The sequence below is a fragment of the Lepisosteus oculatus genome, chromosome 4, assembly GCF_040954835.1.
Source record: "Lepisosteus oculatus isolate fLepOcu1 chromosome 4, fLepOcu1.hap2, whole genome shotgun sequence".
Classification (NCBI taxonomy): domain Eukaryota; kingdom Metazoa; phylum Chordata; class Actinopteri; order Semionotiformes; family Lepisosteidae; genus Lepisosteus; species Lepisosteus oculatus.
In genome coordinates, this window is record NC_090699.1 from 18,841,793 (window position 1) to 18,864,038 (window position 22,246).

The 22,246-nt window shown below is 38.8% G+C and overlaps 2 protein-coding genes across 2 annotated transcripts in view; one reads left to right on the top strand and one right to left on the bottom strand.

The window, feature by feature from the left end:
• Positions 1-12,993, top strand: part of zcchc24 (zinc finger, CCHC domain containing 24) — a 53,427-nt gene extending 40,434 nt beyond the window's left edge. Inside the window, exons 3-4 of the mRNA XM_006630265.3 lie at positions 1,210-1,374; positions 6,637-12,993. Of these exons, the coding sequence (XP_006630328.1) occupies positions 1,210-1,374; positions 6,637-6,750 (279 nt within the window). The 3' untranslated portion in view covers positions 6,751-12,993. The remainder of the gene's footprint in view (positions 1-1,209; positions 1,375-6,636) is intronic.
• Positions 12,994-17,036: 4,043 nt separating this feature from the next.
• On the bottom strand, positions 17,037-21,909 carry ppifa (peptidylprolyl isomerase Fa). The gene is made up of 6 exons (XM_006630336.3): positions 21,649-21,909; positions 20,154-20,184; positions 19,978-20,066; positions 19,580-19,676; positions 17,323-17,398; positions 17,037-17,233 (listed from the first exon to the last, which is right to left on the bottom strand). Exons 1-6 carry the CDS (start codon positions 21,814-21,816, stop codon positions 17,098-17,100), a joined length of 597 nt encoding a protein of 198 aa, XP_006630399.2. The 5' UTR covers positions 21,817-21,909; the 3' UTR covers positions 17,037-17,097.
• Positions 21,910-22,246: the final 337 nt, after the last annotated feature.

Below are 22,246 nucleotides of genomic sequence, written 5' to 3' on the forward strand. Positions count from 1 at the left end.
AACAGTACTTTTTAGAAGAATTTTGTGCTTTTGTTTGTTCATGTCCTTAGAAAATGTGTACTGCTTTTTTTCACTTTTTGAAGTCCACTGGTCCAGTATTAAATCTACAAATGCTGCCTTCCATTTGAAGCATCATAGATTATACCCAACAATGGAACATGCAGAGAAAAATTACAGTTCCTTCTTGTCTAGTGCTGTATTAACAGTAAGAAACAATTCAATATGTAAGATAATAAAAGTAATAAACACATCTTGTGAAAGATGAAAGGACACGCAGCTAATTTATTTAGGTCCCAGTAATATACAGATTGAATTACATATGAACTTTCTATTCCTAGACCTCTTCTGGCATGAAGCTTTTATTTAGAAAGCTCTGTGGACTCATTGATATGATGTCTTTTATGACAGGCCAGGCTTAAAACCATTAAAATTGCTAATGTAATACTACAGCCCAGAGAAGCATAAAAGTTTGAAGTAACTAGATACTTTATTATTCTGTGAGGCATCTCCCAGTCAGTGGTCATCAACAAGACGTAGCCAATTATGAAAGGAGACTTGAGCCTTGTAATAAATTCCCCACAATCCATGACTCTTTCCTCTGCCCAGGTGACTGAAGTCATAGAGACAGGGCTGAAGTCTCCAGTTGTTTAATACATGGGTGTTTGTCCAGTTAACCAAAACGCTTGTTTGCTTTTATATTCGGATGCAGTATCTGCTAATACATTAGGTAAGGTACTTATTTTCCTCTTTGTTACAACAGCTAAAGAGCCCATGGACACCATTTTTAGGAAACGTTGTGGGGGTGTGCATTACTTATTTAGATAAATATTTGTGAGCTTGTTTTTTTATTGTTGTAATGATTGCACAGAAATGTTCTTTCAGAATCTGAACTAGTGATGGCATCCTTTAAGATTGAGCAATGCTTGGTCAGATTAATGCAGTTCATTTTGAGAAGGAAATTGCATTGGAATCACACACAACTCATTAAAACGGTCTCTGTGATAGGAATTTCCTTTGGCAAAGCCATACAGCAGTCACACTACATGTCTGCAACATGACTTCAGCAGCAGGGTCTGTAAGGTTTCATTCCAAAGGCCAGAAGAAGGTTTGAGACTATTTGTGCACAATAAATCTAAACTGCCTTGATGCCGTGTGAAAAAACTGGTGAAGTACCTCACTGAAGTGTTGATGTTCCGTGGTCTTTTTCAGGCCCGACCCAAAGGCGAAGGACTGACTCCGTACCAGGGGAAGAAGCGATGCTTTGGAGAGTACAAATGCCCCAAGTGCAAGAGGAAGTGGATGAGTGGAAATTCCTGGGCCAACATGGGCCAAGAATGCATCAAGTGCCATATTAATGTTTACCCACACAAACAGGTACCAGCTGAGCACACCTCTTGGAGCATCAAAGAGAATCTACTGTAAAATACGGATTGTTTATGCTGTTAGTTTAATGCTGCTACATTATTCCTTTCTTGTAAAATTCCCCAATTACAAATTCCTATTATTGGGGCTGTCAGATGCTGAAAGTTGAACCTGAAATCAATGATCATAGTCACCTGAAGGAGTGTGCTGTGGTTGAAATTCCTTCAGGAAGAATTTGTGATTGAAAGTGAAATTGAATCTGCTGTTGCTGTATTTCATAAGAAGCACAGAACCGCTAGTATAGCCACTGCATGCCACATTGCATGTTCCTTTGACGAGGAATGTGTTTATGGGGCTGGTTACAGCTGAACACTGGCACATGCAGTATACTTGTGTACCAGTGAAAACAGCAGTGATCAGCGACTGTCGTACCTGATGAATATTGGTCAGGTAAATTTTGCCCAGAGCACAGCTTTTGTTCAGATGAACCGCATTGTCTGCAGAAGAACACTATTCAGCTATTGTTACCTTGTCAGTCCACTCCACTGTGGAAATTAGGGAAGCTACCTCCCGCAGAATAAGGCAGTGATGAAACATAAAGTATTGAGTGTTTAGAGTGGGGTGCTGGGCTGATTGGGAGGGGTCACATCATGGTGTGTGGTGTTGAGGATCCATTTCCTTAATGCCAATATGCAATTTTGCTGACTGCCTGAGTAAGATTTTTTGGGTAAAATTGCTTACAGCATTAGAGGTACTTCAAAAGGCATAAAGGTCAGTTTTTATTTAAACCTTTGAAAATCCAAATGGCATCATATAGTTGTGCGCCTGGAAAAAAGAGAACATTTTGGAGAAGTAGTAATGTTCAATGATTCTTGGAAAAAGCAGTAACTCCTTTTTTTTCTAGTTGTAATTAAATCCAGAGAAAGATTGGTCCCATTTGTGGTGTTTTCTTACTTTTTATGTGTCGTTTGTGCACTGAACTACTCAGTGTTGCTTAGCTTACAACAATGGTTTAAATTACTCTGAAATTACACACTTCAAACTCAGAGAAATGGGCCAAAATAAACAGTGCTTTCCTTTACAATAATCTGGCTGCGTTTCAAAATTGATTTTTAGAATTTTAAAGAACAACACTGTAGCAAGAGGGTGGTGGTCATTAAAAAAAACAAAATGTTAGTTTGACATCACTAATCACTTCAAGTTATTGATGTTACTGAATAGAGGCCCAGTTCTCTCCCAGATAGCCATGTTTACAAAAAATGTATTTGTTGTTCATCTGTTTGCAATTATGTTCAGCAGAAAGCTGAAGTCCTGGATTTTTATTCTGTTGAAACAGTCTAAGCAAACTAATTTGGAAATCTTGCAGTGCAAAGGTATCGCTAATTAGAGTGAATTCAAATTATTTTCAAGGTTTCAGAACATGTGGCATAGCAGATTTGGTTTTCAAAATGATTTCAATCTGGATGGGGTCTCTTGCTATTCTTAATGAGCAAACTGGTTTCAACTCCGGAGACCTTTGTGGAGAGACAATTTCATACTGTTGGGGGTTTCTAACATTTCTGCCGGATAAGTAAAACCTTTTTAAAAGGAAACTTGAACAGCCATATCCATAGTCCTGTTATCAAGGTTTCACAGGCTCAGAGGACCACGTTTCACCTTTACTCAGCTGGGTTGAAAGTGAAATGGGTTTTGCATTTCCAGCATAGACTCTAACAAACTTGAGCCCATGAGACTAAAATCAATGACTGCCAATGGTAGTGAAGAAAGTGATCTAGATCTTGGTTCTAGAACCTCTGCCTCACAGGCCCTTCCTCAAAGGACAGTGCCAAATGGACTGAAAGCCCACAGACTGAAAACAATGTATAGGTTCTGAAAATTCCTAATACCGAATTCCTAATAGTTCTTGGCTTTCACAGCCTCAAGAACAGAAAATAAGATCTGGCACCCCTGTTCATGCCAAATACCAGTCAGCCACATCACATATATCCTTGGGCATTCTGATTTGAGCTGTGAAATGAATCTGACATTGAGGTCACATTAACTGATGAGCTTTACAATTCCAAGCCACCAGTGATGTTTTATAGGCATTTATCTAGCAAGAACAAGCATCCGCTGAAATCTGCTTTGTTTAGCATTTTTTCTAAAACACAGCATTTACATCATAGACCACTTTCAAACTAAAACATCAATTGAATTAAACCATCATTCCATAACTTCATGGCATTATTTGTTCCTAGTTTATTGCACACAGTAAAAATCTGAGGGTATGAAAGAGGTAAAATACTAAGTAAAAATATCTGCGTAAATGAGCTCAGGAGGCAGATCCTGCCAGCTACAGTCATGTGCCTGTTTAGATGAACAGAGCACTCTTTCACTCTGGCCCTTATGCCCATTTAAAAGCTGAAGTCTTTCCCATTCCATGCTTTTCATATGTCCTTACGTAGGAGGTATACAGTCTTGTCAGTCCTGGCCTTTTGCCTGGCAGGGTGTATGTTGATTGAGAACAGGTGGTAAAATGCAAATATTCATTTGCAGAGTCACCCACGTGACCTATTTCATCTACTCAGTAATTGAAAGAATGCTAAAACCCCACACCTAGTGTCTGAGACCTTCTTTTTGATATTTTAAAGGCCTTTTTGCACTTCACTTTAATCCTGTAAGACAATTAGGCTGTGGACGTAGTGGTGTCTGTTTCATTAGATGTATTTTTTTCTGTGTATCTATCACCCCTCCATACACAAAGATACAGTGACACATCATTTTCTGTTTCCCATAAGAAAGTAAAAAGACAATGAAGGAAATTACCCAGCATCCTGACATTCCAGACTGAGGGCAAATGGGTTTCATTTTCAAGTTTTTCTTTCTAATCAACATTACAGAGGTAATAAACCTATAAACCGAGGTGCGGTTTATATGAACGTCCATTTCACATGGGTTTTAAAAAGACTTCAGGTGGATAGTCTCTTGCTTTTCTTAATGGAGATAAAACTGATTTAAACAATTTGAGGAGCGAAAGCTGTGTGGAGGTTATGCCTTTGTAACTTAACCAGCTAGGTGAAATACTTTTAAAGGATGACTTTACAAGCCAAATCAGTGGTCCAGTTGTTAGGGTTTCATTTTCTCTGCAATACATGTGCAGAAACACCTGAGTGAGGACGTCCTTTACTTTAGGAGATCGTGATGCCAGGGCTGCAGACAGATACCGTACTTCAAGCAGTTGTTGCTGCAGACTTTTCTTCTTAAACTGTAATTGCTTGTCAAACGGTGAAGTGCCAGAGGAGGAAGAAACACTTCAAGATCTGTGCGCCTTGTTCTCCAGATCTTTAAATTAGGCAAAGGAATTGCCATGACGGTGACTTAATATTTTCATTTTTCAGGTTTTGCACTACATACCTGTTGTTTCTAAAAGCGGCAATTTCAGCAGGTAGCAGTTTCTATTTAGTGGGTACTGCGGATTTGAAAAGAAAATCCAAAATATTTCCTCCTACTGAATGCCATTCCAAGATTCTCCTGAAATCTGAAAGCGTGTAATGCCTTAAGCAGTCAAAGTAAGAAGATATTTCCTATTTTCCCTTACAAACGAGAGGAGTCCATTCAAGCTGTACGATTGGCTAGTGTACCATTAAATGATATAGTGGGCCTCGGTAAAGCTCCCAAGACAGTCGAGGTCTGTTAGCTGATAGCTTGCTTGGGGGAAAAAAGTATTTAACTGTAAGACTGTAAGATGAGAGGCTGGAGCTTAATGTGATGAACAGACCCTGTCGCTATAAACAAATGTATTTCTCTCTTATTCCCTGTGGAAAGTAGTGGAGTTACAATTCCTGGTGTCAGGAGGTGTACTAGAACTTTTGCTGGAATCCTAGAAAGAAAGTATATCCTTCATAATACCGGGCAGAATAAAGATATCTGCAGTAAAAGTATTTTTACCACTGGTTAAAATAAAACCTTCAACATTTATGAGCAATTGTTTGTTTTCCAAATTATATTATTCTCCGTAGACTCGACCCTGCGGCCTTGAGCAAACTTGGTCCAGGCAAGCGCTGCCTTGTCTGTTACAGCTGTCCCTCAGTAACCTGGTTTGTGAAGAACATCTTAAGACATTCTGGAAATAAAAACATTTCTCGGGCCTGGTAGTTGCTGGATAAAAAATGAGCTCCACCAGTGCAGAGCAGGAAACAAATGGTTGCAGAGGTATTGTTTATGATATTCATCCAAACAGTTGCTGGCACTGAAAGGTATTCCCAGTATTCTTTGCATCAATTCCAAGAAAATAATTCCCAGTGCAGTTTTTTTCCCCGCTTTTCAAGCTGGTTTATATCAAGAGACATGACAGTGTATGCTTTCACTTTAATCACAGCACGTAAAAGTAAAAATCTCCAATGCACACTCTTTTTATTAGCAAATAGCAGAGTATGAAAGAGCAAGGAAAATCTAAATTTCAGAAAATGTTACCTGTTGCTGCCCTCACTGTAGGTCTTTGGGGTTGGTTAGCGATTGAAGTAGTTTATTTACAAGAGCTATGAACTAAAAGATACGATCTGTGTCTAGGAATTATGTCAAATGCAGCTGGAAATGTAATATTGGAGATCTGTGTGGCATTAGAATGAGCTTTTAGCAAGTGATTGATTTTTAGCAAATGCTGCTCTGCAGAGGCATTTTGGAGGTTGAAAATAAATCCTAGTAATATTTTCAAAGTGTCTTTTGCAATAACAGTTTTTGCAGTTAAAAAATACAGTTTTCTGTGCATTTTGTAAAAATATGTAGAATAGCAAACATATCAAATGTATCAAGTATTACAAGTATGCATCTAAAATATTGGCACATTTGTAAATGTTAACCAACAAACTATTTCATTAGAAAATCTTAACCACTGCTTACAAGGGTGAGAGAGGTTTGGTAGCTTGTCAGAAAAATGTGGTTTATTACACTTAATAAAATAGGAAATATCTGTGGATCTGCAAGTTCAGAACGCCAATACCTAAGCAACTATAGTGAACGAATAGTACCTTGCACCCTCAGTGAATGTAAAATCAGTGCGTGCTGTTGTAGTACTGATGTCAATTAACCTCTGTAGAGGGCTGCCTGTATCCAGCTGCAGGCCATGACAGGGGCTCTAGAGCAGTGGTGCCCTGTTCTGTAGAGTCTGTAGTGTCCAACTGCTCTGTAGAGGAGTGTGTGGACCAACCTTGCTCTGTAGAGGAGTGTGTGGACCCAGCTGGAGCCATGACAGGGGTTCTAGGGTACTGACTTCCTGCTCTTTGTTCATGTATCCAGCGTCCCCTGGAGAAACCCGATGGCTTGGACGTCTCGGACCAGAGCAAGGAGCACCCCCAGCACCTGTGTGAAAAGTGCAAAGTCCTGGGCTACTACTGCCGCCGTGTCCAGTAAACTGTGGACAGGATGGTCTCCCGCCGCACGCTGTCTGATCCTGTCCTCTGCTAGCTCACTGACAAAGTGCTCTTTATGAAGTGAAACGTGCCAAATTAAGTATGTATATATTTTCACTGCTAATAGGCCTTAAAAATATAAATTCAACGTAACACATTTACCTGTGTATCTGTATAAATGAAAGTGTTTATAGCATTATCAATGACCTAGACAGTATTGCTACCCATGCCAGACACAATGGATTACCTCATAGTGGTGTCTGTTGCTTATTTGTTTACAGAATGGTTTGTTCCATGTGTTTTTTTTCCCTGCCAAGTGAAATATTTTGATGTGCTGGTTAGTATTATTACTTTTTTATTAATTTAATTAGGCTTTACTGTTCATTGGGTCAACAGCACATCAAAATCCAATCAACTGTGAATTAAGTGAGGGATTATGGAGGATGTGTCCCAGATTTGTATGCTGCCTAGGTATTTATTACTGGAGAGTTGCATGTTTTTGTTGTAGATTATATCTAATGTTTTGTTCACTGTGCAATTGTATTGTTTTTAGCTGGGATGTACACACAGATCCCGGTAGCAGCCGTGCTTCCCTGTCTGTAGAAACTACTGTAGATTGTTTTATAGCGTGGCTTTAAATCTCAATGTGTTAATGGGTTTTACAAAAAGATGTAACTTGTTACCTTCAACTGCCGCTTAATAGGCTTAGCAAATGAACTTTCAGCTGCCTGCGAGGTGCTTTCACTGGGGCGTTTCTTCCAGGCGTGGTAGCTTCACATCTCACAGCCACCTGAGACTTCATCCACTTGACTGTAGCATCATGTGGAATGTGAGGAGCACCTGAGTTAGCCACTTGCTTTCAGTGATCTTTTTGATATATATACGACTCAGCTTGTACTTGACACTCTAAGATGCAATGGGTTGTTCTCTTCGAACTTCGAACATCTTAAAAACGTGCAGTTTTAGGATGAAGTGGCTGTCCTGATGAGCCATGTCCCCATGTTAACGCTCACTGTGCAGTAATCACCAGAACCACCATGTTTCCAAGAATTAATACATCTGATATAATTATATTAAATTAATAAATACATTCAAATTTGATGAATCTCGAATTGAATCTAGCTCGAATCGGTTGGATTCTGTATGACCAATAGGACCATCAAAGTTTCTCATGGTGTTTAACCTACGCTTTGATTGGTGAGCTGCAGCTTCTTGAGACTGTATCCAGCTTCATTAAGAGCAGTGATGAACTATTTCAAAGTATGTCTCAGTGAATCCGAAGACCGGATTCAGAACTGAGAATTAAGCTTTCCTTTCATGAAGCAAGTTCTGCTTTTCCCAAAAGGTGGCATCTAACCTGTAATTCAAGTGGCCGATATTAAGCCGAGGAAGGGGAGACTGTGCACAGTGCTTTAATACAGCACTTTCACTGCGGAGTTCGCTCTCAGGTTTCCTGTGCTGCTGGAGTAGTAGCACCAGGCATGTCAATTCTTACACCCAGTCCTTTAATGGTTTGTTGCTAAATGTTCAGCTGCAGATGTTACAAGAATTTTACAATTTTGTTTTCATGTTGTCAGCTTTTTAAAAGTTTTTAAAGGAGGAGGAGCAGTGATGATGAGAAGAAATATCAACTGTAAAAAGCTGTTAAATACATTTGGCAGTCCTGAGGCTTTGGTAACTAACGGTTTTTAAAAGAAAAAAAACATGTACTGATTGGCTGAAAATACAAGTTCCAAGATGTCATTTCCTTGAAAATGGCCTATTGTTACAGAGCTTTCACGCTCGGTTTCACTCAGCCATCAATTAAGGATAATTTGACATGAATAACATTAGATTTAGGACAGCTGTTAGAGTTAATGGGGAATGTAATCTCATTTCCAATGTTTCATTTAGAAAAAGAGAATTCCTGTCGAAATGGTGGAGGAACTCTAAATCTTGTGAACTCTTCTCGTATCTGTCGAGAAGTGTGCCATTGAAATGAGGTATTTTACACTGAATTGAAAAAGACTGGAACGTTTGTGCTAAAATTATGTGAGAAAGTTTCATTAGGAAAGAAGTTTAGGGTGCTGATGATGGGGATGAACTGGAGCTGGGGTCAAATTTCTAAATAAGTATTACTATATTATAGACTTGCGAACAGTACGAAGGAAGGTCACACACCTCAACATTGACCTCTGCTCGCAACACCTTTGTAAGGGTTTCCAGGGGTTTAGCTGAGATTAATATTCTGTGAATGTGCCTGTTGATTTAAAGTGATCCCTTTCATAGAGCATGCTATGAACCAAGATGTCTGTTACTTTCAGAAAGAGTCTGGGATAGCTCACAGTGGAGCACAGCAGAGTTGTCATTTTGTAGCTGTTTCACCATTCACATTTACAGAAGAATATAACATGACATGACAAAGCGGTTTAGTAGAAGACTTTTTAAGGCCATTGTCTTCTCATTTCAGGAAATTACAGCACCAGACACAAGCCCCTTAAGTAGTGTTTGAGGGTTTTGAAATGTAGGAATTAACAAGGTGGTCCTGACTCATTGAAGATGAGGTTGAAGCTGCTTAAGCTTGAAGTTTATTTTTAAAGTAAATTATGTTAGGTGTGGAATGGGTTCACAGAACACCACTTAATGCTTCTAATTTAGACTAATTACAGGAAAAATAATATCAGTAAATGTTATTCTATTACATAAGAATGTAAGGTTACAAATGAGGGGAAGCTATTTGGTACATCTAGCTCAAAACTGATGCAGGGATTCAGTCCTACTGTTGTAGAAGAAAATGGTTCTTTTTAATCCCAAAGTATTTTGGTAGGGCATTGTACTCTAACTGTACTTTGTATTCTGTTTTAGAATGTGTACCTTTGGAGACTAAACTTGAAATGCTTAAAACTTATTGTAATTTCTTTAGCAAATTGCTTAAAAGATGTTATGTCTTTTTAATATAGCACATTGAAGACACTTTCATTTCTGGAACATGTTAGGCAGAAATCCTTTGTTAAATGCAAATGAAAATGAAGGACTACTCAGCCTGGAATTCTTATGCAACCGATCTTCAGTGCTACTAATCAGGACTTGCTATAGAAAGTGGGAAGTAATACAGTATAACCCCTTGGAGCTGTGAAGTTTATATATGTGAAATTATGTGTGAGGATGGGACTACATTTGCCACTCAAGCGCTTTAGTGGTAAACTGGAAAGTGTTTTCCTCTGTTCTGTGAGTTGGTTTGAAAGCATGAACAAAAATTTCCGACTGGCAAAAACAATCAGACCTGTTGCCACGGAGACGACTATGAAATGTTATTTGAAAGAGGGACTCTGAAAATGGTGGGCAACGCCAGGTTAATGTGCCTGTTCATTTTGGTTTTGGAAACCGGTTTGTTTGAGAACCAAGCCAACAGGTCAAAGGTCGGCTCAGGCTTGTAGTCAGTGCTCCAGAAACCTGCTCTCTGTGTTTAGAAGCTTTGCTTTACCCTGTGGTGTATATAGTGTATTTGATATAAGAATAATAAATACAGAGTTAAAAGCTTTAATTTGATTGCCTTTACCCTACTGTATGATTCAAGAGTGTTCAGTTGGCATGTTTCTGCTCAGCTCTGTCACAGACTTCGAGGATCATTGTTTCCAGGTAGATTTCATGAAGTTCATGGTTTGTTGTCTGTGTGCCTTCAGTAATTCTCTGGACACCAGGGCAGTGTGAAATAATACTGTGCATGCGTAGTGTTAAGCTTTATTTGCATGTCGCCAGTGTGAACACTTGGCGATTCAGAGCTGATGAGATAATGGATTCAAGATGGCAGGAGAGGCTAAAACCTATGACAGCATTGAACATAAATGCTATTGCTACCAAGGGATAGGGCAGGACTGGTAAAATACTGAGATGTGAGAGGCTCATTTTCTATAAAGTTTATTTGGCTGCTATGGAGAGTTTTTGCAGCTGGGGAAAAAAACGATTATCTACTCTTTCGAACAATTTCTTGGACACCTCGAAAACTCCAGATATGGAATGAGCATGCATGCTGAGTATCATATGATTAAATCGCTCTTAATGAAGAGGAACATGTCAACAGTTCAGGAACCAATAACAATAACTGACAGCAAGTTAAAATTCTAGAGTATATTACATACTTCAATATGAAATTAGTTGATTTTAGCATAGGTATACAGTTTTACATCTGACTCCCAGCTTCTTTCTCAGTGCACTTGGGATCAGCAGAAAACTATTTCAATGCAAAGTGCTGAATCATATTTAATCCCAAAAATAAAGCCTTTACTTTTTGTATTTAATTGCAGGACTTATTCTTGCCAGTTATTCATTGTTGTTTTGATTGGTCTTTGGCATTTTATAATCAAGGTTCTAGGTTTCTGTCTACATGTATATACAGTGGCTATACCTTTGGCAGGTTTAATACCCTCAACTGAAAGGTTTTAGGGGCCTGAGATTTTGGAATTCAAAATACATAAAACTTAAAGGCATAGCAGAAATCTTCAAATGTTGTTCCTGCTCTTATGTTTTACATTTGAGGAAGAGTAAAGCTAGTATCATTCCACTGTATTCACTGGCTTTGGCTGAAAGTTGGCTACACCAAACACCCACATAAAATAACAGGACTTAGGATCGCTCTGACTGATCTGAAATGCGGAAATGTATGACCGTCTGAAGCAACTGTTAAATGTGATGGTTTCAAGTCGCAAGCGTAAACCATTTTGTTTGGGAGAGAAGTGCCTACATAAATCTACTGTGATCTGTGCAAGTTTCAAAGAGGGTCAGTACTACAGAGCTGACTAGATAGATGTATTGGAATGCACACCCATTCATGAAATAGTTAAATGCTTGTAGACGTATTCGTCTTGAGATACATATACTTGACTTTTACAGTTCCTTTTGAGTATGGAGATTTTTTTATATGTACAATGTGTGTATTTTGGAAACCTTTCTAGATGTTAAAATTTTAGAACAATTGCAAATGATAAAAAGCTCTTTCCCTAACCGAGATCTTTGCAATGACTTTTTTCTGTATATATTCGAAGGCCATCTTTTTTAAAAGACTGTTCATTGTTTTGAATTGTTATTTGCAATGTCCGAGCTTTTTTTGTTTAAAAAGGGCCGTTTATTGGAAGACAAAGCTGGGAGTTTTTCTTAAATGTTTTACAATCTGAGGGTATATCCTGCAGAAAATATTTATGGAAGGATTTTTTTATTACAATGCTTTTTTTTCTGTATAAAGTATGCAAGAAAACTACACTAGAAGGAAATATTGATGTCTACATAGATTATTATATCAAGGTTGGTACATAATTCTTAAATGCCCTTGCTCTCTTAAAAGCCATTTTTTTTGTGGATGAAAATATTATCAGTATTAATTAACCAATCATATTATTCAAGTGCTTAAACTAATATTAAAATACTTATTGGAGCTGATATATGTGTATTTTGGAAATTACTTTATCATTTTAAAGAGCAGTATTAAAATGTTATAAAATTTTATTAGTTAAGAGAAGTACTGATGTTTATGTAATGAAAATATGTTACAGAGACCGCTGAAGAAAAGGCAATAATTATGTGTGCTTTCAGTTATGAAACAATATTTTATGTTACAGACACTCACCACTGTATTCAAGCACAAGAAACTGTGAGTTCTAGTATACAAAGTCTACTAAAGCAGTATTGTTAAAGAACTAATATTGAATTTTTGTGCATAGTGTAGAATTGCTTTTCTGTAGAGCAAACATGTGAGACATACAATTCTGTTAAAATTTGCATGTGCATGATGTTTTAAAATTGTTTGGGGAAAATATTTTTCTTGTCTACATATTTAATGCATTTAGAGTGTATAAGATGGTCTGCAAAATTTTGTATGTTACCTTAGGGTACACCAAACTACTTATAGTATGCTTCATTGAACTACATTGTATACTAGTTTACACCAGCTCATATTCTATCATACTGACTTTCAGTGTGTACCGAAAGTAAGGTACAGTATATTAATGTACACTGCTTCATGGTATATTAGCTATCAGTGTTTACTTGGTTTTTCTAACTTAAGTTTTTAAACAAACTAATGCTAAATTGAAAATGGACAAAACACAGAGGGAGGCTGGAAAAAAGTTGAACTGGGAACGAGGAAAGAATGTAAACTCTGTTCACTGTCCATTAAATGGCATTCCGAAATGTGCCTTATTGTCGATTAGGAAAAACATTTGCTTTAGTACTTTTAAGAGTTTTATTGCTTCATTAAAATAATGAAACAGTTTGTTCTTGTCTTTGGTCTCGTGTTTTTTTTTAATGGAAAAAAAAAGTTATTATCTTGTCATCAAGAAAACGTAAATATTGCATAACGTTTCGTCCATTCTTGAAACCTAGGTACAAAACCGCAAAGCACTGTCTTCATTCCAGACATACTACTGTGAACATCTGAAATCTGCTTGTACAGACCACAAAGTCAGCACATGAGGAATAATGACAGGACACTCTAGGTTTCAGACAGTTGTGTGGTGATGAGCCAGGGCAAACCATATATCCTGTTAAAGTGAGAAGGTATACTCATCTCAGACACCTCCTTCTTTTTTTTCCCCTCAAAACACAAATATAAATTTAAGAACATAAAGGTTGCAGACAAAAGGAGGCCCCATCTCATCCATTTGGAAGTTAGTAACTCATTGAGCAGAAAATCTTGCAGAGTTCCCTACTCCCACAACCCTTAAACCCTTTCATTTAAATAGATGAAAAGTTTAGAGTATCAGGTACGTCAATGTTCATATTTTTATTAACTTTTCTTCTTATGCTTTCTTTTTAGGTTGACGCTAAAAGGTGTCTGCAGGCTCTCGTTCCTCTTTCAGTCTTTACTTGACAGAGATGATTATTAGCTCTCCCAGATCAATTAACAAGGTTCAAAGAGCTTAAGTTGTTGAATTAAGAGACCCAGAAAAGCCTAGGTCGAGCCCTCCAGGACTAAAGACGCATGTATGTAACATTTCTGGTCTTTTGGTGTAGTTGTGACCACCTATGCATGGGACTGTGAAGTGCAAAAATAATACCAGTACGAGTAGAACAACAGAGACAATCAACATGACTGATTATTAACAAAAATGACAGGAATCAGCAGTTTGTTTTTCTATCCTTCTCAAGATTTGAGGGGGCTTTCGTGAAAAGGAGGTTTTTTCAGTGCATTTTCTGAGTACCTCGAAGCTGAGAATATCTGGGCAAAGGTAGAATACAAAAGTCCAAATTGTAGCCGAGCTAGCTTATAGTCTTGTAAGCTTTATGAGAAATGGGAAATAAAAAATTCCATAAAGTATATTTTAACTTCAGATGATGAACTTGCACAAGAAAAAAAATGTTTCAACAGTAACTAGGAAATCTGAGACCTGAGCCCAACCAGATATGGCTGGAATATACATTCACACTACATATGGATTTATTTAAGATGCCTCAGACTATAAGGCACTGAACTATCTAAAAGTTCAGACATTTTGCACTCTGAACCTATATCAGCACAGAAATCACGTGACCAGATTTTTCTCACCGTGTGTCCTGAATGAATTCTTCTACATGAAAGTGTTTGATTAAAAGGTCATCACACAAATTGGATTGTGTATCTCTAGGTACTTATCTGGCAATATTGAAAAAAGCTGCCTATTTGTGTTTTTTAAAATCTTATTCATGTTCACAAGAGATTTCTTAAAAGATCTCTCCTCCCCCAAGCCACAAAAAAAACAGGCAAAATCCTGTTTTCTGACCATTTGTTTGCTATCACATTGTCACTGGAACCTATTCTGGAATGATTTACAAATGTCTGCCTCATACGATACATCATGGACTTGTGAAATCATTAGAAACAGCAAGCTGACTGGAAACAGTGTTTCATAGGGTAAAGGATAGATAACTGGGCCTGAGTTGGACCTACTTCTACCTGTTCTCCTTAGCTGCAGTTGACAGATAAGAGATATAGTTAGAACTGCTCTTTAACAAACTGGATCTTAGCTCGATGCTGCCACTGTCCCCAGTTAGATCATCTTGGTAAAGGTGGCTTCACATTCGGTTTTTTTTCTTCTTGTGACATTTCATTGAATTGCCACGTGTACAGGCTTTCCAATAGGTGAAAATGAACATGATCAGACTCTGTTTGGAATGTAGTTGAGCCAGAATCTAGGCTGTAGCAGCAGTGATTAGGTGGTCTTTTTATACACTACAAATCAGCTTGTGTTTGTTGAACTGAACAGTAGGAAAGCAAAGTAGTTCTGCTACTAGCTTTACCGTCTCTTTCCTGGTTGAATGAAAAAAAAACATTTTGACAGAAAAATAAGAAAATTGCCTAAGGGTTCTGCTCACCCTTCGAATCCATGTCATCCACGACATAACCATGACTGATGTACTAAGTGCTGTGTTTCAAAAGAGCGAGCCAAAAACTATGAGAGCAACTCAGCTGTTCATTTTTCCAAAATGCTTTGATTAAAACTGCACATCTTGGAAAACAGTCCATATCCATGAAAAACTTTTCTTAGAAAATGTTTATTGGCCTAGAGCTTTTAAGAGTTTTTCAGCCAAATGTGGGTCACATATAACAAACTGAAATTGCTAAAATTCTGCAGCACAATAAAATGAAATTAAGCCTACTGCAGGCATATAAACTTTTGAAAACAACAAAAATAATTTAAAATTTACTATCACTTGCTTGATACTTAAAAAAATCTAAATACCACTCTCACACCTATACACTTAGGCACCACTTACAGTACCTGTATAAAAGAGAACGATTATCTCACACATTATCTGTTTGCAGGTAAAAGTGACCTACTAATTCCCTTCTCACTTGAGATTTTGTGTGTACTGTAGTTTGGGGAACATGTTCAAGGCGCAAAAAACACAGAACATTGTGTCTAGCTACACTGTTACTGCTTTTGTTGTAAACAACTTCTGAAGAGCCTGTTTGTCCTGTATTCATAACCACAGGGTTACAGAGTTGTCACAGTTATCTGCACACGGTTTCATGAATAAAAGGAAACCAGAAGCATGATGTCATATCCTGTACCCAAGTAAAGGAAGCCATGCTGGAACTACGAGCTAAAAAAAGCCTTTGGATCACAACCAGGAAACATAAAAGGCGGGCTGGTGTCAGAGGACCTGGGCAAGTCCATTCAATAAGCTATCGCTCTGTGGAAAAGAGAGCGGTTATTAAACGGTAATCCAAAAATTAAATCAAATGCCTTCAAGGTACGATTTACAAAGCTATCTACTAGATTATTAAACGGTAATATCCAAGTTCAAACCTTAGTGGGACATTAGGCATACTAAAAATGGGATTTTTCTGTGCTTCTAGATTCTAGGCCATGCTAGATGTTCTGGACTAATAGGTATCGACAGTAACTAGACAGACCTGGAGCATCCAAGATGAGAACACAAGATCACCTAACCCATCGTGCCAGCCATTTTGTTTGCACTTTATTTGAATACTATATCATTGCAAACCAGATTCTTGAAGGATCCCTGAGATTTTGCTTTCACAATACAGCTGGTAGCTTGTTTCACAGACACAATTTGTTATTTCACATGGTTTATGTTAACTGCCAGTATTTCATGTTAACTGTTCATGTTCACATGCACAGATGCAGTAGTTGGTATCATCATTAGGGCACTCTCATGTCCAGTAACAAAAACAATATTTTAGTTCTAAAACCAAGAAAGAGCTTTGAGGAGCACCGAATCGGCAGAACTCTTTTCTTATTTTCACCTATTGCAGCATAACACTATACAGTAGGATTAGAATATTTTCCTTCAACTGAAAACTATTAAGAGTAACTAAATGTGCATAACGTGTACCGATAGGAGAAATAAAAAACAAGAAATGTAATTGTAGTATGTAAAAATTAAAACCAATCTTAATTTAAATATATTTTTAACACATTATAGATGTCAGGACATTTCTGAGTGCACATTATTTCCATTAGGTCTCAAAATAGAAGGTCGTGCCAAGCTCTTGTGAAAGACCTCAAAAGCTTTCTCCTCTTAAATTTCAGATATTGTATTTCACCATGAACTTTGAAACACTTTAAGAGGACTCTGGTCCAGTTTGTTTTTAATTCAGAGTTCATCATACTTGCTGAAATCTGTAGCACGGACTAAACCACTCGGATAGTACTGGTACCGAAGGAGTGCACTTTTTATAGCAGAGCTGATTTTTAAAAGATGAAATCCCTTACATTCAGAATTTGTTTCAAAAGTAGAACAAATGTCTCTCCCGATACCCTCCGGGCCCCTGAAATACAGTACTCTGGACAAGATGCAACCTGACGCCAGTTGTAAAGGAGTATTGTTTAATTCACAGTCAGCGTGGCAGTCTTACAGCCGGGGGAGGCAGCTACGCAAGCTCCCCGCAGGCGGTGATGACGATCTTCTTCGAGGGGCTCCCGCCTCGAGAGCCGAGCTTCTCCATCTTCGACACCACGTCCATCCCTTCCGCGACATGGCCGAACACCACGTGCTTTCCATTTAACCTAGGAAAGACCCGAGGAGGAGGAGGAGTGAGGGCACCTTTCGGAATCCTGCCTGCGCGCGGGATAAACGACAGGCTTTTCCTACGTACCAGTCCGTTTTCGCGGTGCAAATGAAGAACTGAGATCCGTTTGTGTTTGGTCCTGCGTTGGCCATTGACAACACACCTACAGAAGAAAAATCGGCGCCACGCTGAAAAACACAACCTCAACAAAGGTTGGCATAATGAATGTGGCTTCTTGGGAGCTGCTTTCAGAGTTAAGATTTTTTTCCCCAAAAGGAATTCAACAGTATAAATAAATATAAAAATAAGTATAAAAAGACAAGACAATATGAAAGAAAGAAGTCATGATTGCTTAAGTACTCAAATCCTTTGGCATACCTAAATTATTCATGTGCAAATAATTACCTACAGTAAATGAGCCACACAGTTTAGTAGTCTCTGCAATAACAGCATTCAAACATTAAGATCAAAGAGCCTTCAAACCAGCTCAGAGACAAAGCTGCAGAATGGCACAGATCAGAAGGGCATACAAACAATTCGAATTTAATATATCTTTGAGCATGGTGAAGTCAATTATTAAGAAGTAGAAGGCACTCAGCCAGTGCAATAGTATCTGCAAACTGTTCAATGAGACCTCAAATCTAGATAATGTCTGGATGGACTACATTTAAAACAATAATTCTGCCTGGATCCATGCAGAACAAATTCAGTACACTGTCAAAACATATTTAAATCTTCTTGAAGATCCCTTCCCTTCCCCCTTCTCTTAAAGACAGACTACTTTTCTTCTCAAGTTTCTCCATTCATTGGAAGTTTCATTTCATACCTCTCTACACCTGTTCTGACTTCACACCTCCTGATTGGTCTCTCTGTCCCCTGCTCCCGCCTCTCACTCCTCCTCTCTCCCAGCTTGTGTTCTCCCGCTACATTACCATTCCTGCCTTGTCTCTCTCACACCTGAAGAAGGCTATACAGCCAAAACGTTGCGTTTTCTTTCTTCTCTTTTCAGCATGGAATAAACCTATTACTTGTTCCTTGGCAGCCTACGCTTGCCGAAGCAGATACCCACCTGAACTATATTTAAATCTTTTCTAAGTGGTTTTTCAATGCAGTTGCCACAAAGAAACTGTGCAGCTGAGCATGCTGTAGAACTCTAAAATCGCAGGAGTTTGATACAATTTATGCAGGTACTGAGAAAATTGTGTTGCATATCTTTACTAAAGTCTTTAATTGTGTTCCACAGAATGTGAAGTTGATTTTTGCATTTGCCCCAAAGAAAAAAAAAGTCAATTCTGGAGTAAATTTTAGGAGTAGCCAAGAAAAAAATTACATTCTTTGGCGGAGGGGTTAAATATATGCCATATATCTACCACACCCGGAACAGACATGCAATTTCTCAGTGCTGTACATGTCAGAGATGGGACCCTCATCTCCTTATATTTCACTTTGCGTAGCAGATGATTCATGACAACCTTCATAGCTGCACCCAGAATCACATCAAACATCAGATTTAGTCATTAGATTGAAAATATCTGGTTTGGCCATCACAGGATCAAGAACCAAGGCACAAAATGTTGCTGATTGTTATAGAAGACATGCTAGAATTGGTTAAAACTTTGATCCTGACCACTTGGTCAGCGATGATTCACCGCTTAATCAGTAAAGATTCACAGTGACCAGAGACACTGTTAACTTCCACCCTGGGCTTTTATAGTCTGGACTTCCAGAAGTTCCCCTAAATCCAACCTCTGTAGCAATTCCTCACTCCTCCTCCTCCTCCATTGCAATGCAATGGGGACGATGCAGTCAGCTTGGATAATTTAGATTCAGATTGTGAGGCATTTGGATTGAATAAAATAAGGAACAACATTTTTAGGAATACGTATTCTAAGAGTGGACCTTACATATAAATAACCTGGACAAGAATGAAAGCAGAAGTGACAAGGAACAGCCGTGAACATGCCACGTGAAGGAGTGGTGTTTTATGAAGTGGGGAATTTCATTGCTATGTTAAGAAGACAATGTCTCCATCTAGTGGTACGGAGTGACATTGCCCTCGTTAACAAAACATGCCAGGACTGTGTCTGTCTGACATCCAGCTAAGATGTAACCCACAATACCCCTGACAAACATCCAGGCACACATAATCCACATTCACATTATTTTTCCATTAAAGTAAAGTCCAACAATCTAGGCGTGCCTTCTGAAATCTGACACTTATTATCAAACTGGACTTGGAATTCAGAAGGATTTGAAACTCATTTCAGATCACTGCCTAATCTCCTGATGTGCTGTCTACCATGCGTCAGTACAATCCACGGGACTGAAGTAATCGGCACAATACCAGGTCCTGTGTGTTGCAATATGAAGTTCTCATCTGGGAATCTGGGCCCATAGATAGACTTCCCTCCAGTGCCATTGTGGTTGGTAAAATCACCACCCTACACCCGAGAAGAAACAACAGAGCACATTATAAACAGGACCTTCCAACTGCATTGAAAACAAATGTAACACAACAGAGCACATTATAAACAGGACCTTCCAACTGCATTGAAAACAAATGTAACGGAGTTGGAGGCTAAAGCATAAGACTTCGCTCATAGTTCCTGACTTCAATCTTTGTGGCAGCACGATTACAGAAGAAACTAGAGATGCCAGCCCCGAACAGGTCTGCCCTCATCCGACGTCTACACTTCAGGAACTGTGCCCAGCAGAAAAGGCAAAAGAACAAAACATCTGTACCTGGCACATAAACTGAGGAATCACCCGATGAAATGTGGATCCCTTGTACCCAAATCCTTTCTCCCCTGTGCACAGGGCTCGGAAGTTCTCTATGACAAATGAAGGAGACAAAACTGACTATGCGGAAAATCCATGACAACACCTTAAAAAGTTTCATCCTCTAGGAGAACTCCCACCTGCTGTTTTAGGGACCACATCAGCATTGAGCTGCAAAAGAAGATCCAGATACATTTCATTAGGAACAGTTTTAACAACCAAAGGCCTGTGCGTGTACTCCGTTTAGTTTTGTCAGACTGTTGTTAAAATACAGTTTTTAGTTCCATAAGCATCCACACTTTTCATTCACATCTGAGTTAGAATGTGATATTTTTTTTAAATCAGAAATGTTTATATAATGGCATGTGTCTGGGGATTGTATTAGAAGCCACATTACCTACTGTATATAGCCCAATATATAGGCATACAGGATATTTGTAGAATAAAATTATACAACTTTAAAAAAGTATAAAATATACTTCACATCGTGTTCTGTGAAATAGATGTAAATAGCCAGAGGCATTACACCACCCTGTTGCTAAATTACACACACAGTGCACGCAGCTAATGACAACATAAAAAGTATCTAACATACTGGATAAAGGAATACATGCTTGTATTTAATTTGACATAGTAGCATACATATTAAAGTCAAACATGTGGAGAATGACCACACTCCAGTTCCTGAAGTCAGTGGCTTCCAGCCCTAGTCCTGGAGGAACAGTGTCTTCTGGTTTATGCTCCAGCTGAATTCTTAACCAAGATGTTCATTGTTTCCTGTTTGGGGTGTTCCCAAAATTGCTTTCAGCTTTTACAAGGTCAAATGGAATTTAAGGGTGAAGTCTGTAACTGGTTTCAACCCTGCGCCAGTGTCAGAGTTTCAGGACTACGCTCATTCAGGTATCTATTCAGACACTTCTGATACAGTGTCATTTCCGCCCGGGTCTGTTCAACATCGATGTTTTAGATCGTTTTAATCGGAAGTAACGGCCAGAAAGCTGAGCACATGCCGAGGGAAGTTTTGTATGCTTAACTTATTAGAATCACTACCCTTGAAGTGAGGAGTGTTTTTACACTGAGGACTCATAGAAGAAACCAATTATAATTTATTAAATAAATATCTAAATAAGTAAAAGGTGATTAAAGTCATCAATTAGCACTGGGGCTGTAAAGCTCAGTTAGAATGAAAACCAACAAATACAGTGTTCCTGCAGGACCAGGGCTCGGAACTGCTGATCTAGAGCACAGAATCAGACATCACGACTGATAGGAGACAGATGACTATCGTCTCATAACAGGTCGCGCTAGGTGCACAGGTGAGAACGGCGGAAAGGACATTTTATTCTCATTCATTTCAAGAACACAAACGTATAACTCCAGATCAGTTACGGTTCTCCTTTCCGCAAAGCGAAAATTCCTCTCTTGTTCGCAGACAAACGTCCAGACAATTCGCCGCTGCTCAAGTTGAAATATTATATGCAAAGGTTTGCAACGGCAATAAAAAAGCCGACATTTTTAAGGTAGCTTTCATAAATTGACATTTAAAATTTAGTCTGCCCTGTTCACTTTTAATCACTAAATCACGAGACACGCCGAAACCAAATTCTGCCACAGGTGCAGCAGAGGACTTCTTACCTCGAAGGTGACTCTTCCGAGGGGCTCGTTGTCTGCGGCAATGTCAAAGTACACCACCGGGTTCTTTTTTGGTTGGGCGGTGTACATCCTAGTTGCTGCGAATGCTAAAGCACCTAATTTAATACTGGAATTATAGTGAACTATCAGGCGACTCATTAAAACCGACATCGTAGCAGCAACTGCAACGTTCCGGGTGTCTGAGTACAAAGTACCGCTACAGGAAGTCTCAAGTTCAGGTCTCCGCTGTCAAAGTTATTCTTCCGTTCTCCTTCTCGTGGGGAGTTGTGGGATATGGAGAGCCCCTGTGTACTTTTTATCCGTACCCAGTGCAATAATAGCTGTTCACGTCAGGTTTAGTACAAAAAAGCACTTCAGGTGATTAAATAACACATTTAATAGCAAGACTCACACCAGTATACCCACACTCCTCTGCTTTCTCACGAGCGTTTCACTTCTGAAGTCCATTGAGCTGGCTGGCCTTGTCCTAGTTGTTCTTGAACTTGTGGAACAGAGTAGGATTTGTGTGAGTATCTGACCAGGGTGAGATACCATAAGCAGCTTGTGATTTATTACAGGCTTAGGGACCACAGCCTAGCCA

Bases quoted from the DNA above. Each gene is read 5' to 3' on its own strand.
- ppifa (XM_006630336.3), bottom strand. From the start codon at position 21,816: ATGTCGGTTTTAATGAGTCGCCTGATAGTTCACTATAATTCCAGTATT. The intron at 19,677-19,977 runs GTACAGATGTTT...TCTCGGGTGTAG, and splicing joins TTCCTCAGTTTATGTGCCAG to GGTGGTGATTTTACCAACCA. The intron at 17,399-19,579 runs GTATTGTGCCGA...TTTCTTCTGTAG, and splicing joins ATTGCAACACACAGGACCTG to GTGTGTTGTCAATGGCCAAC.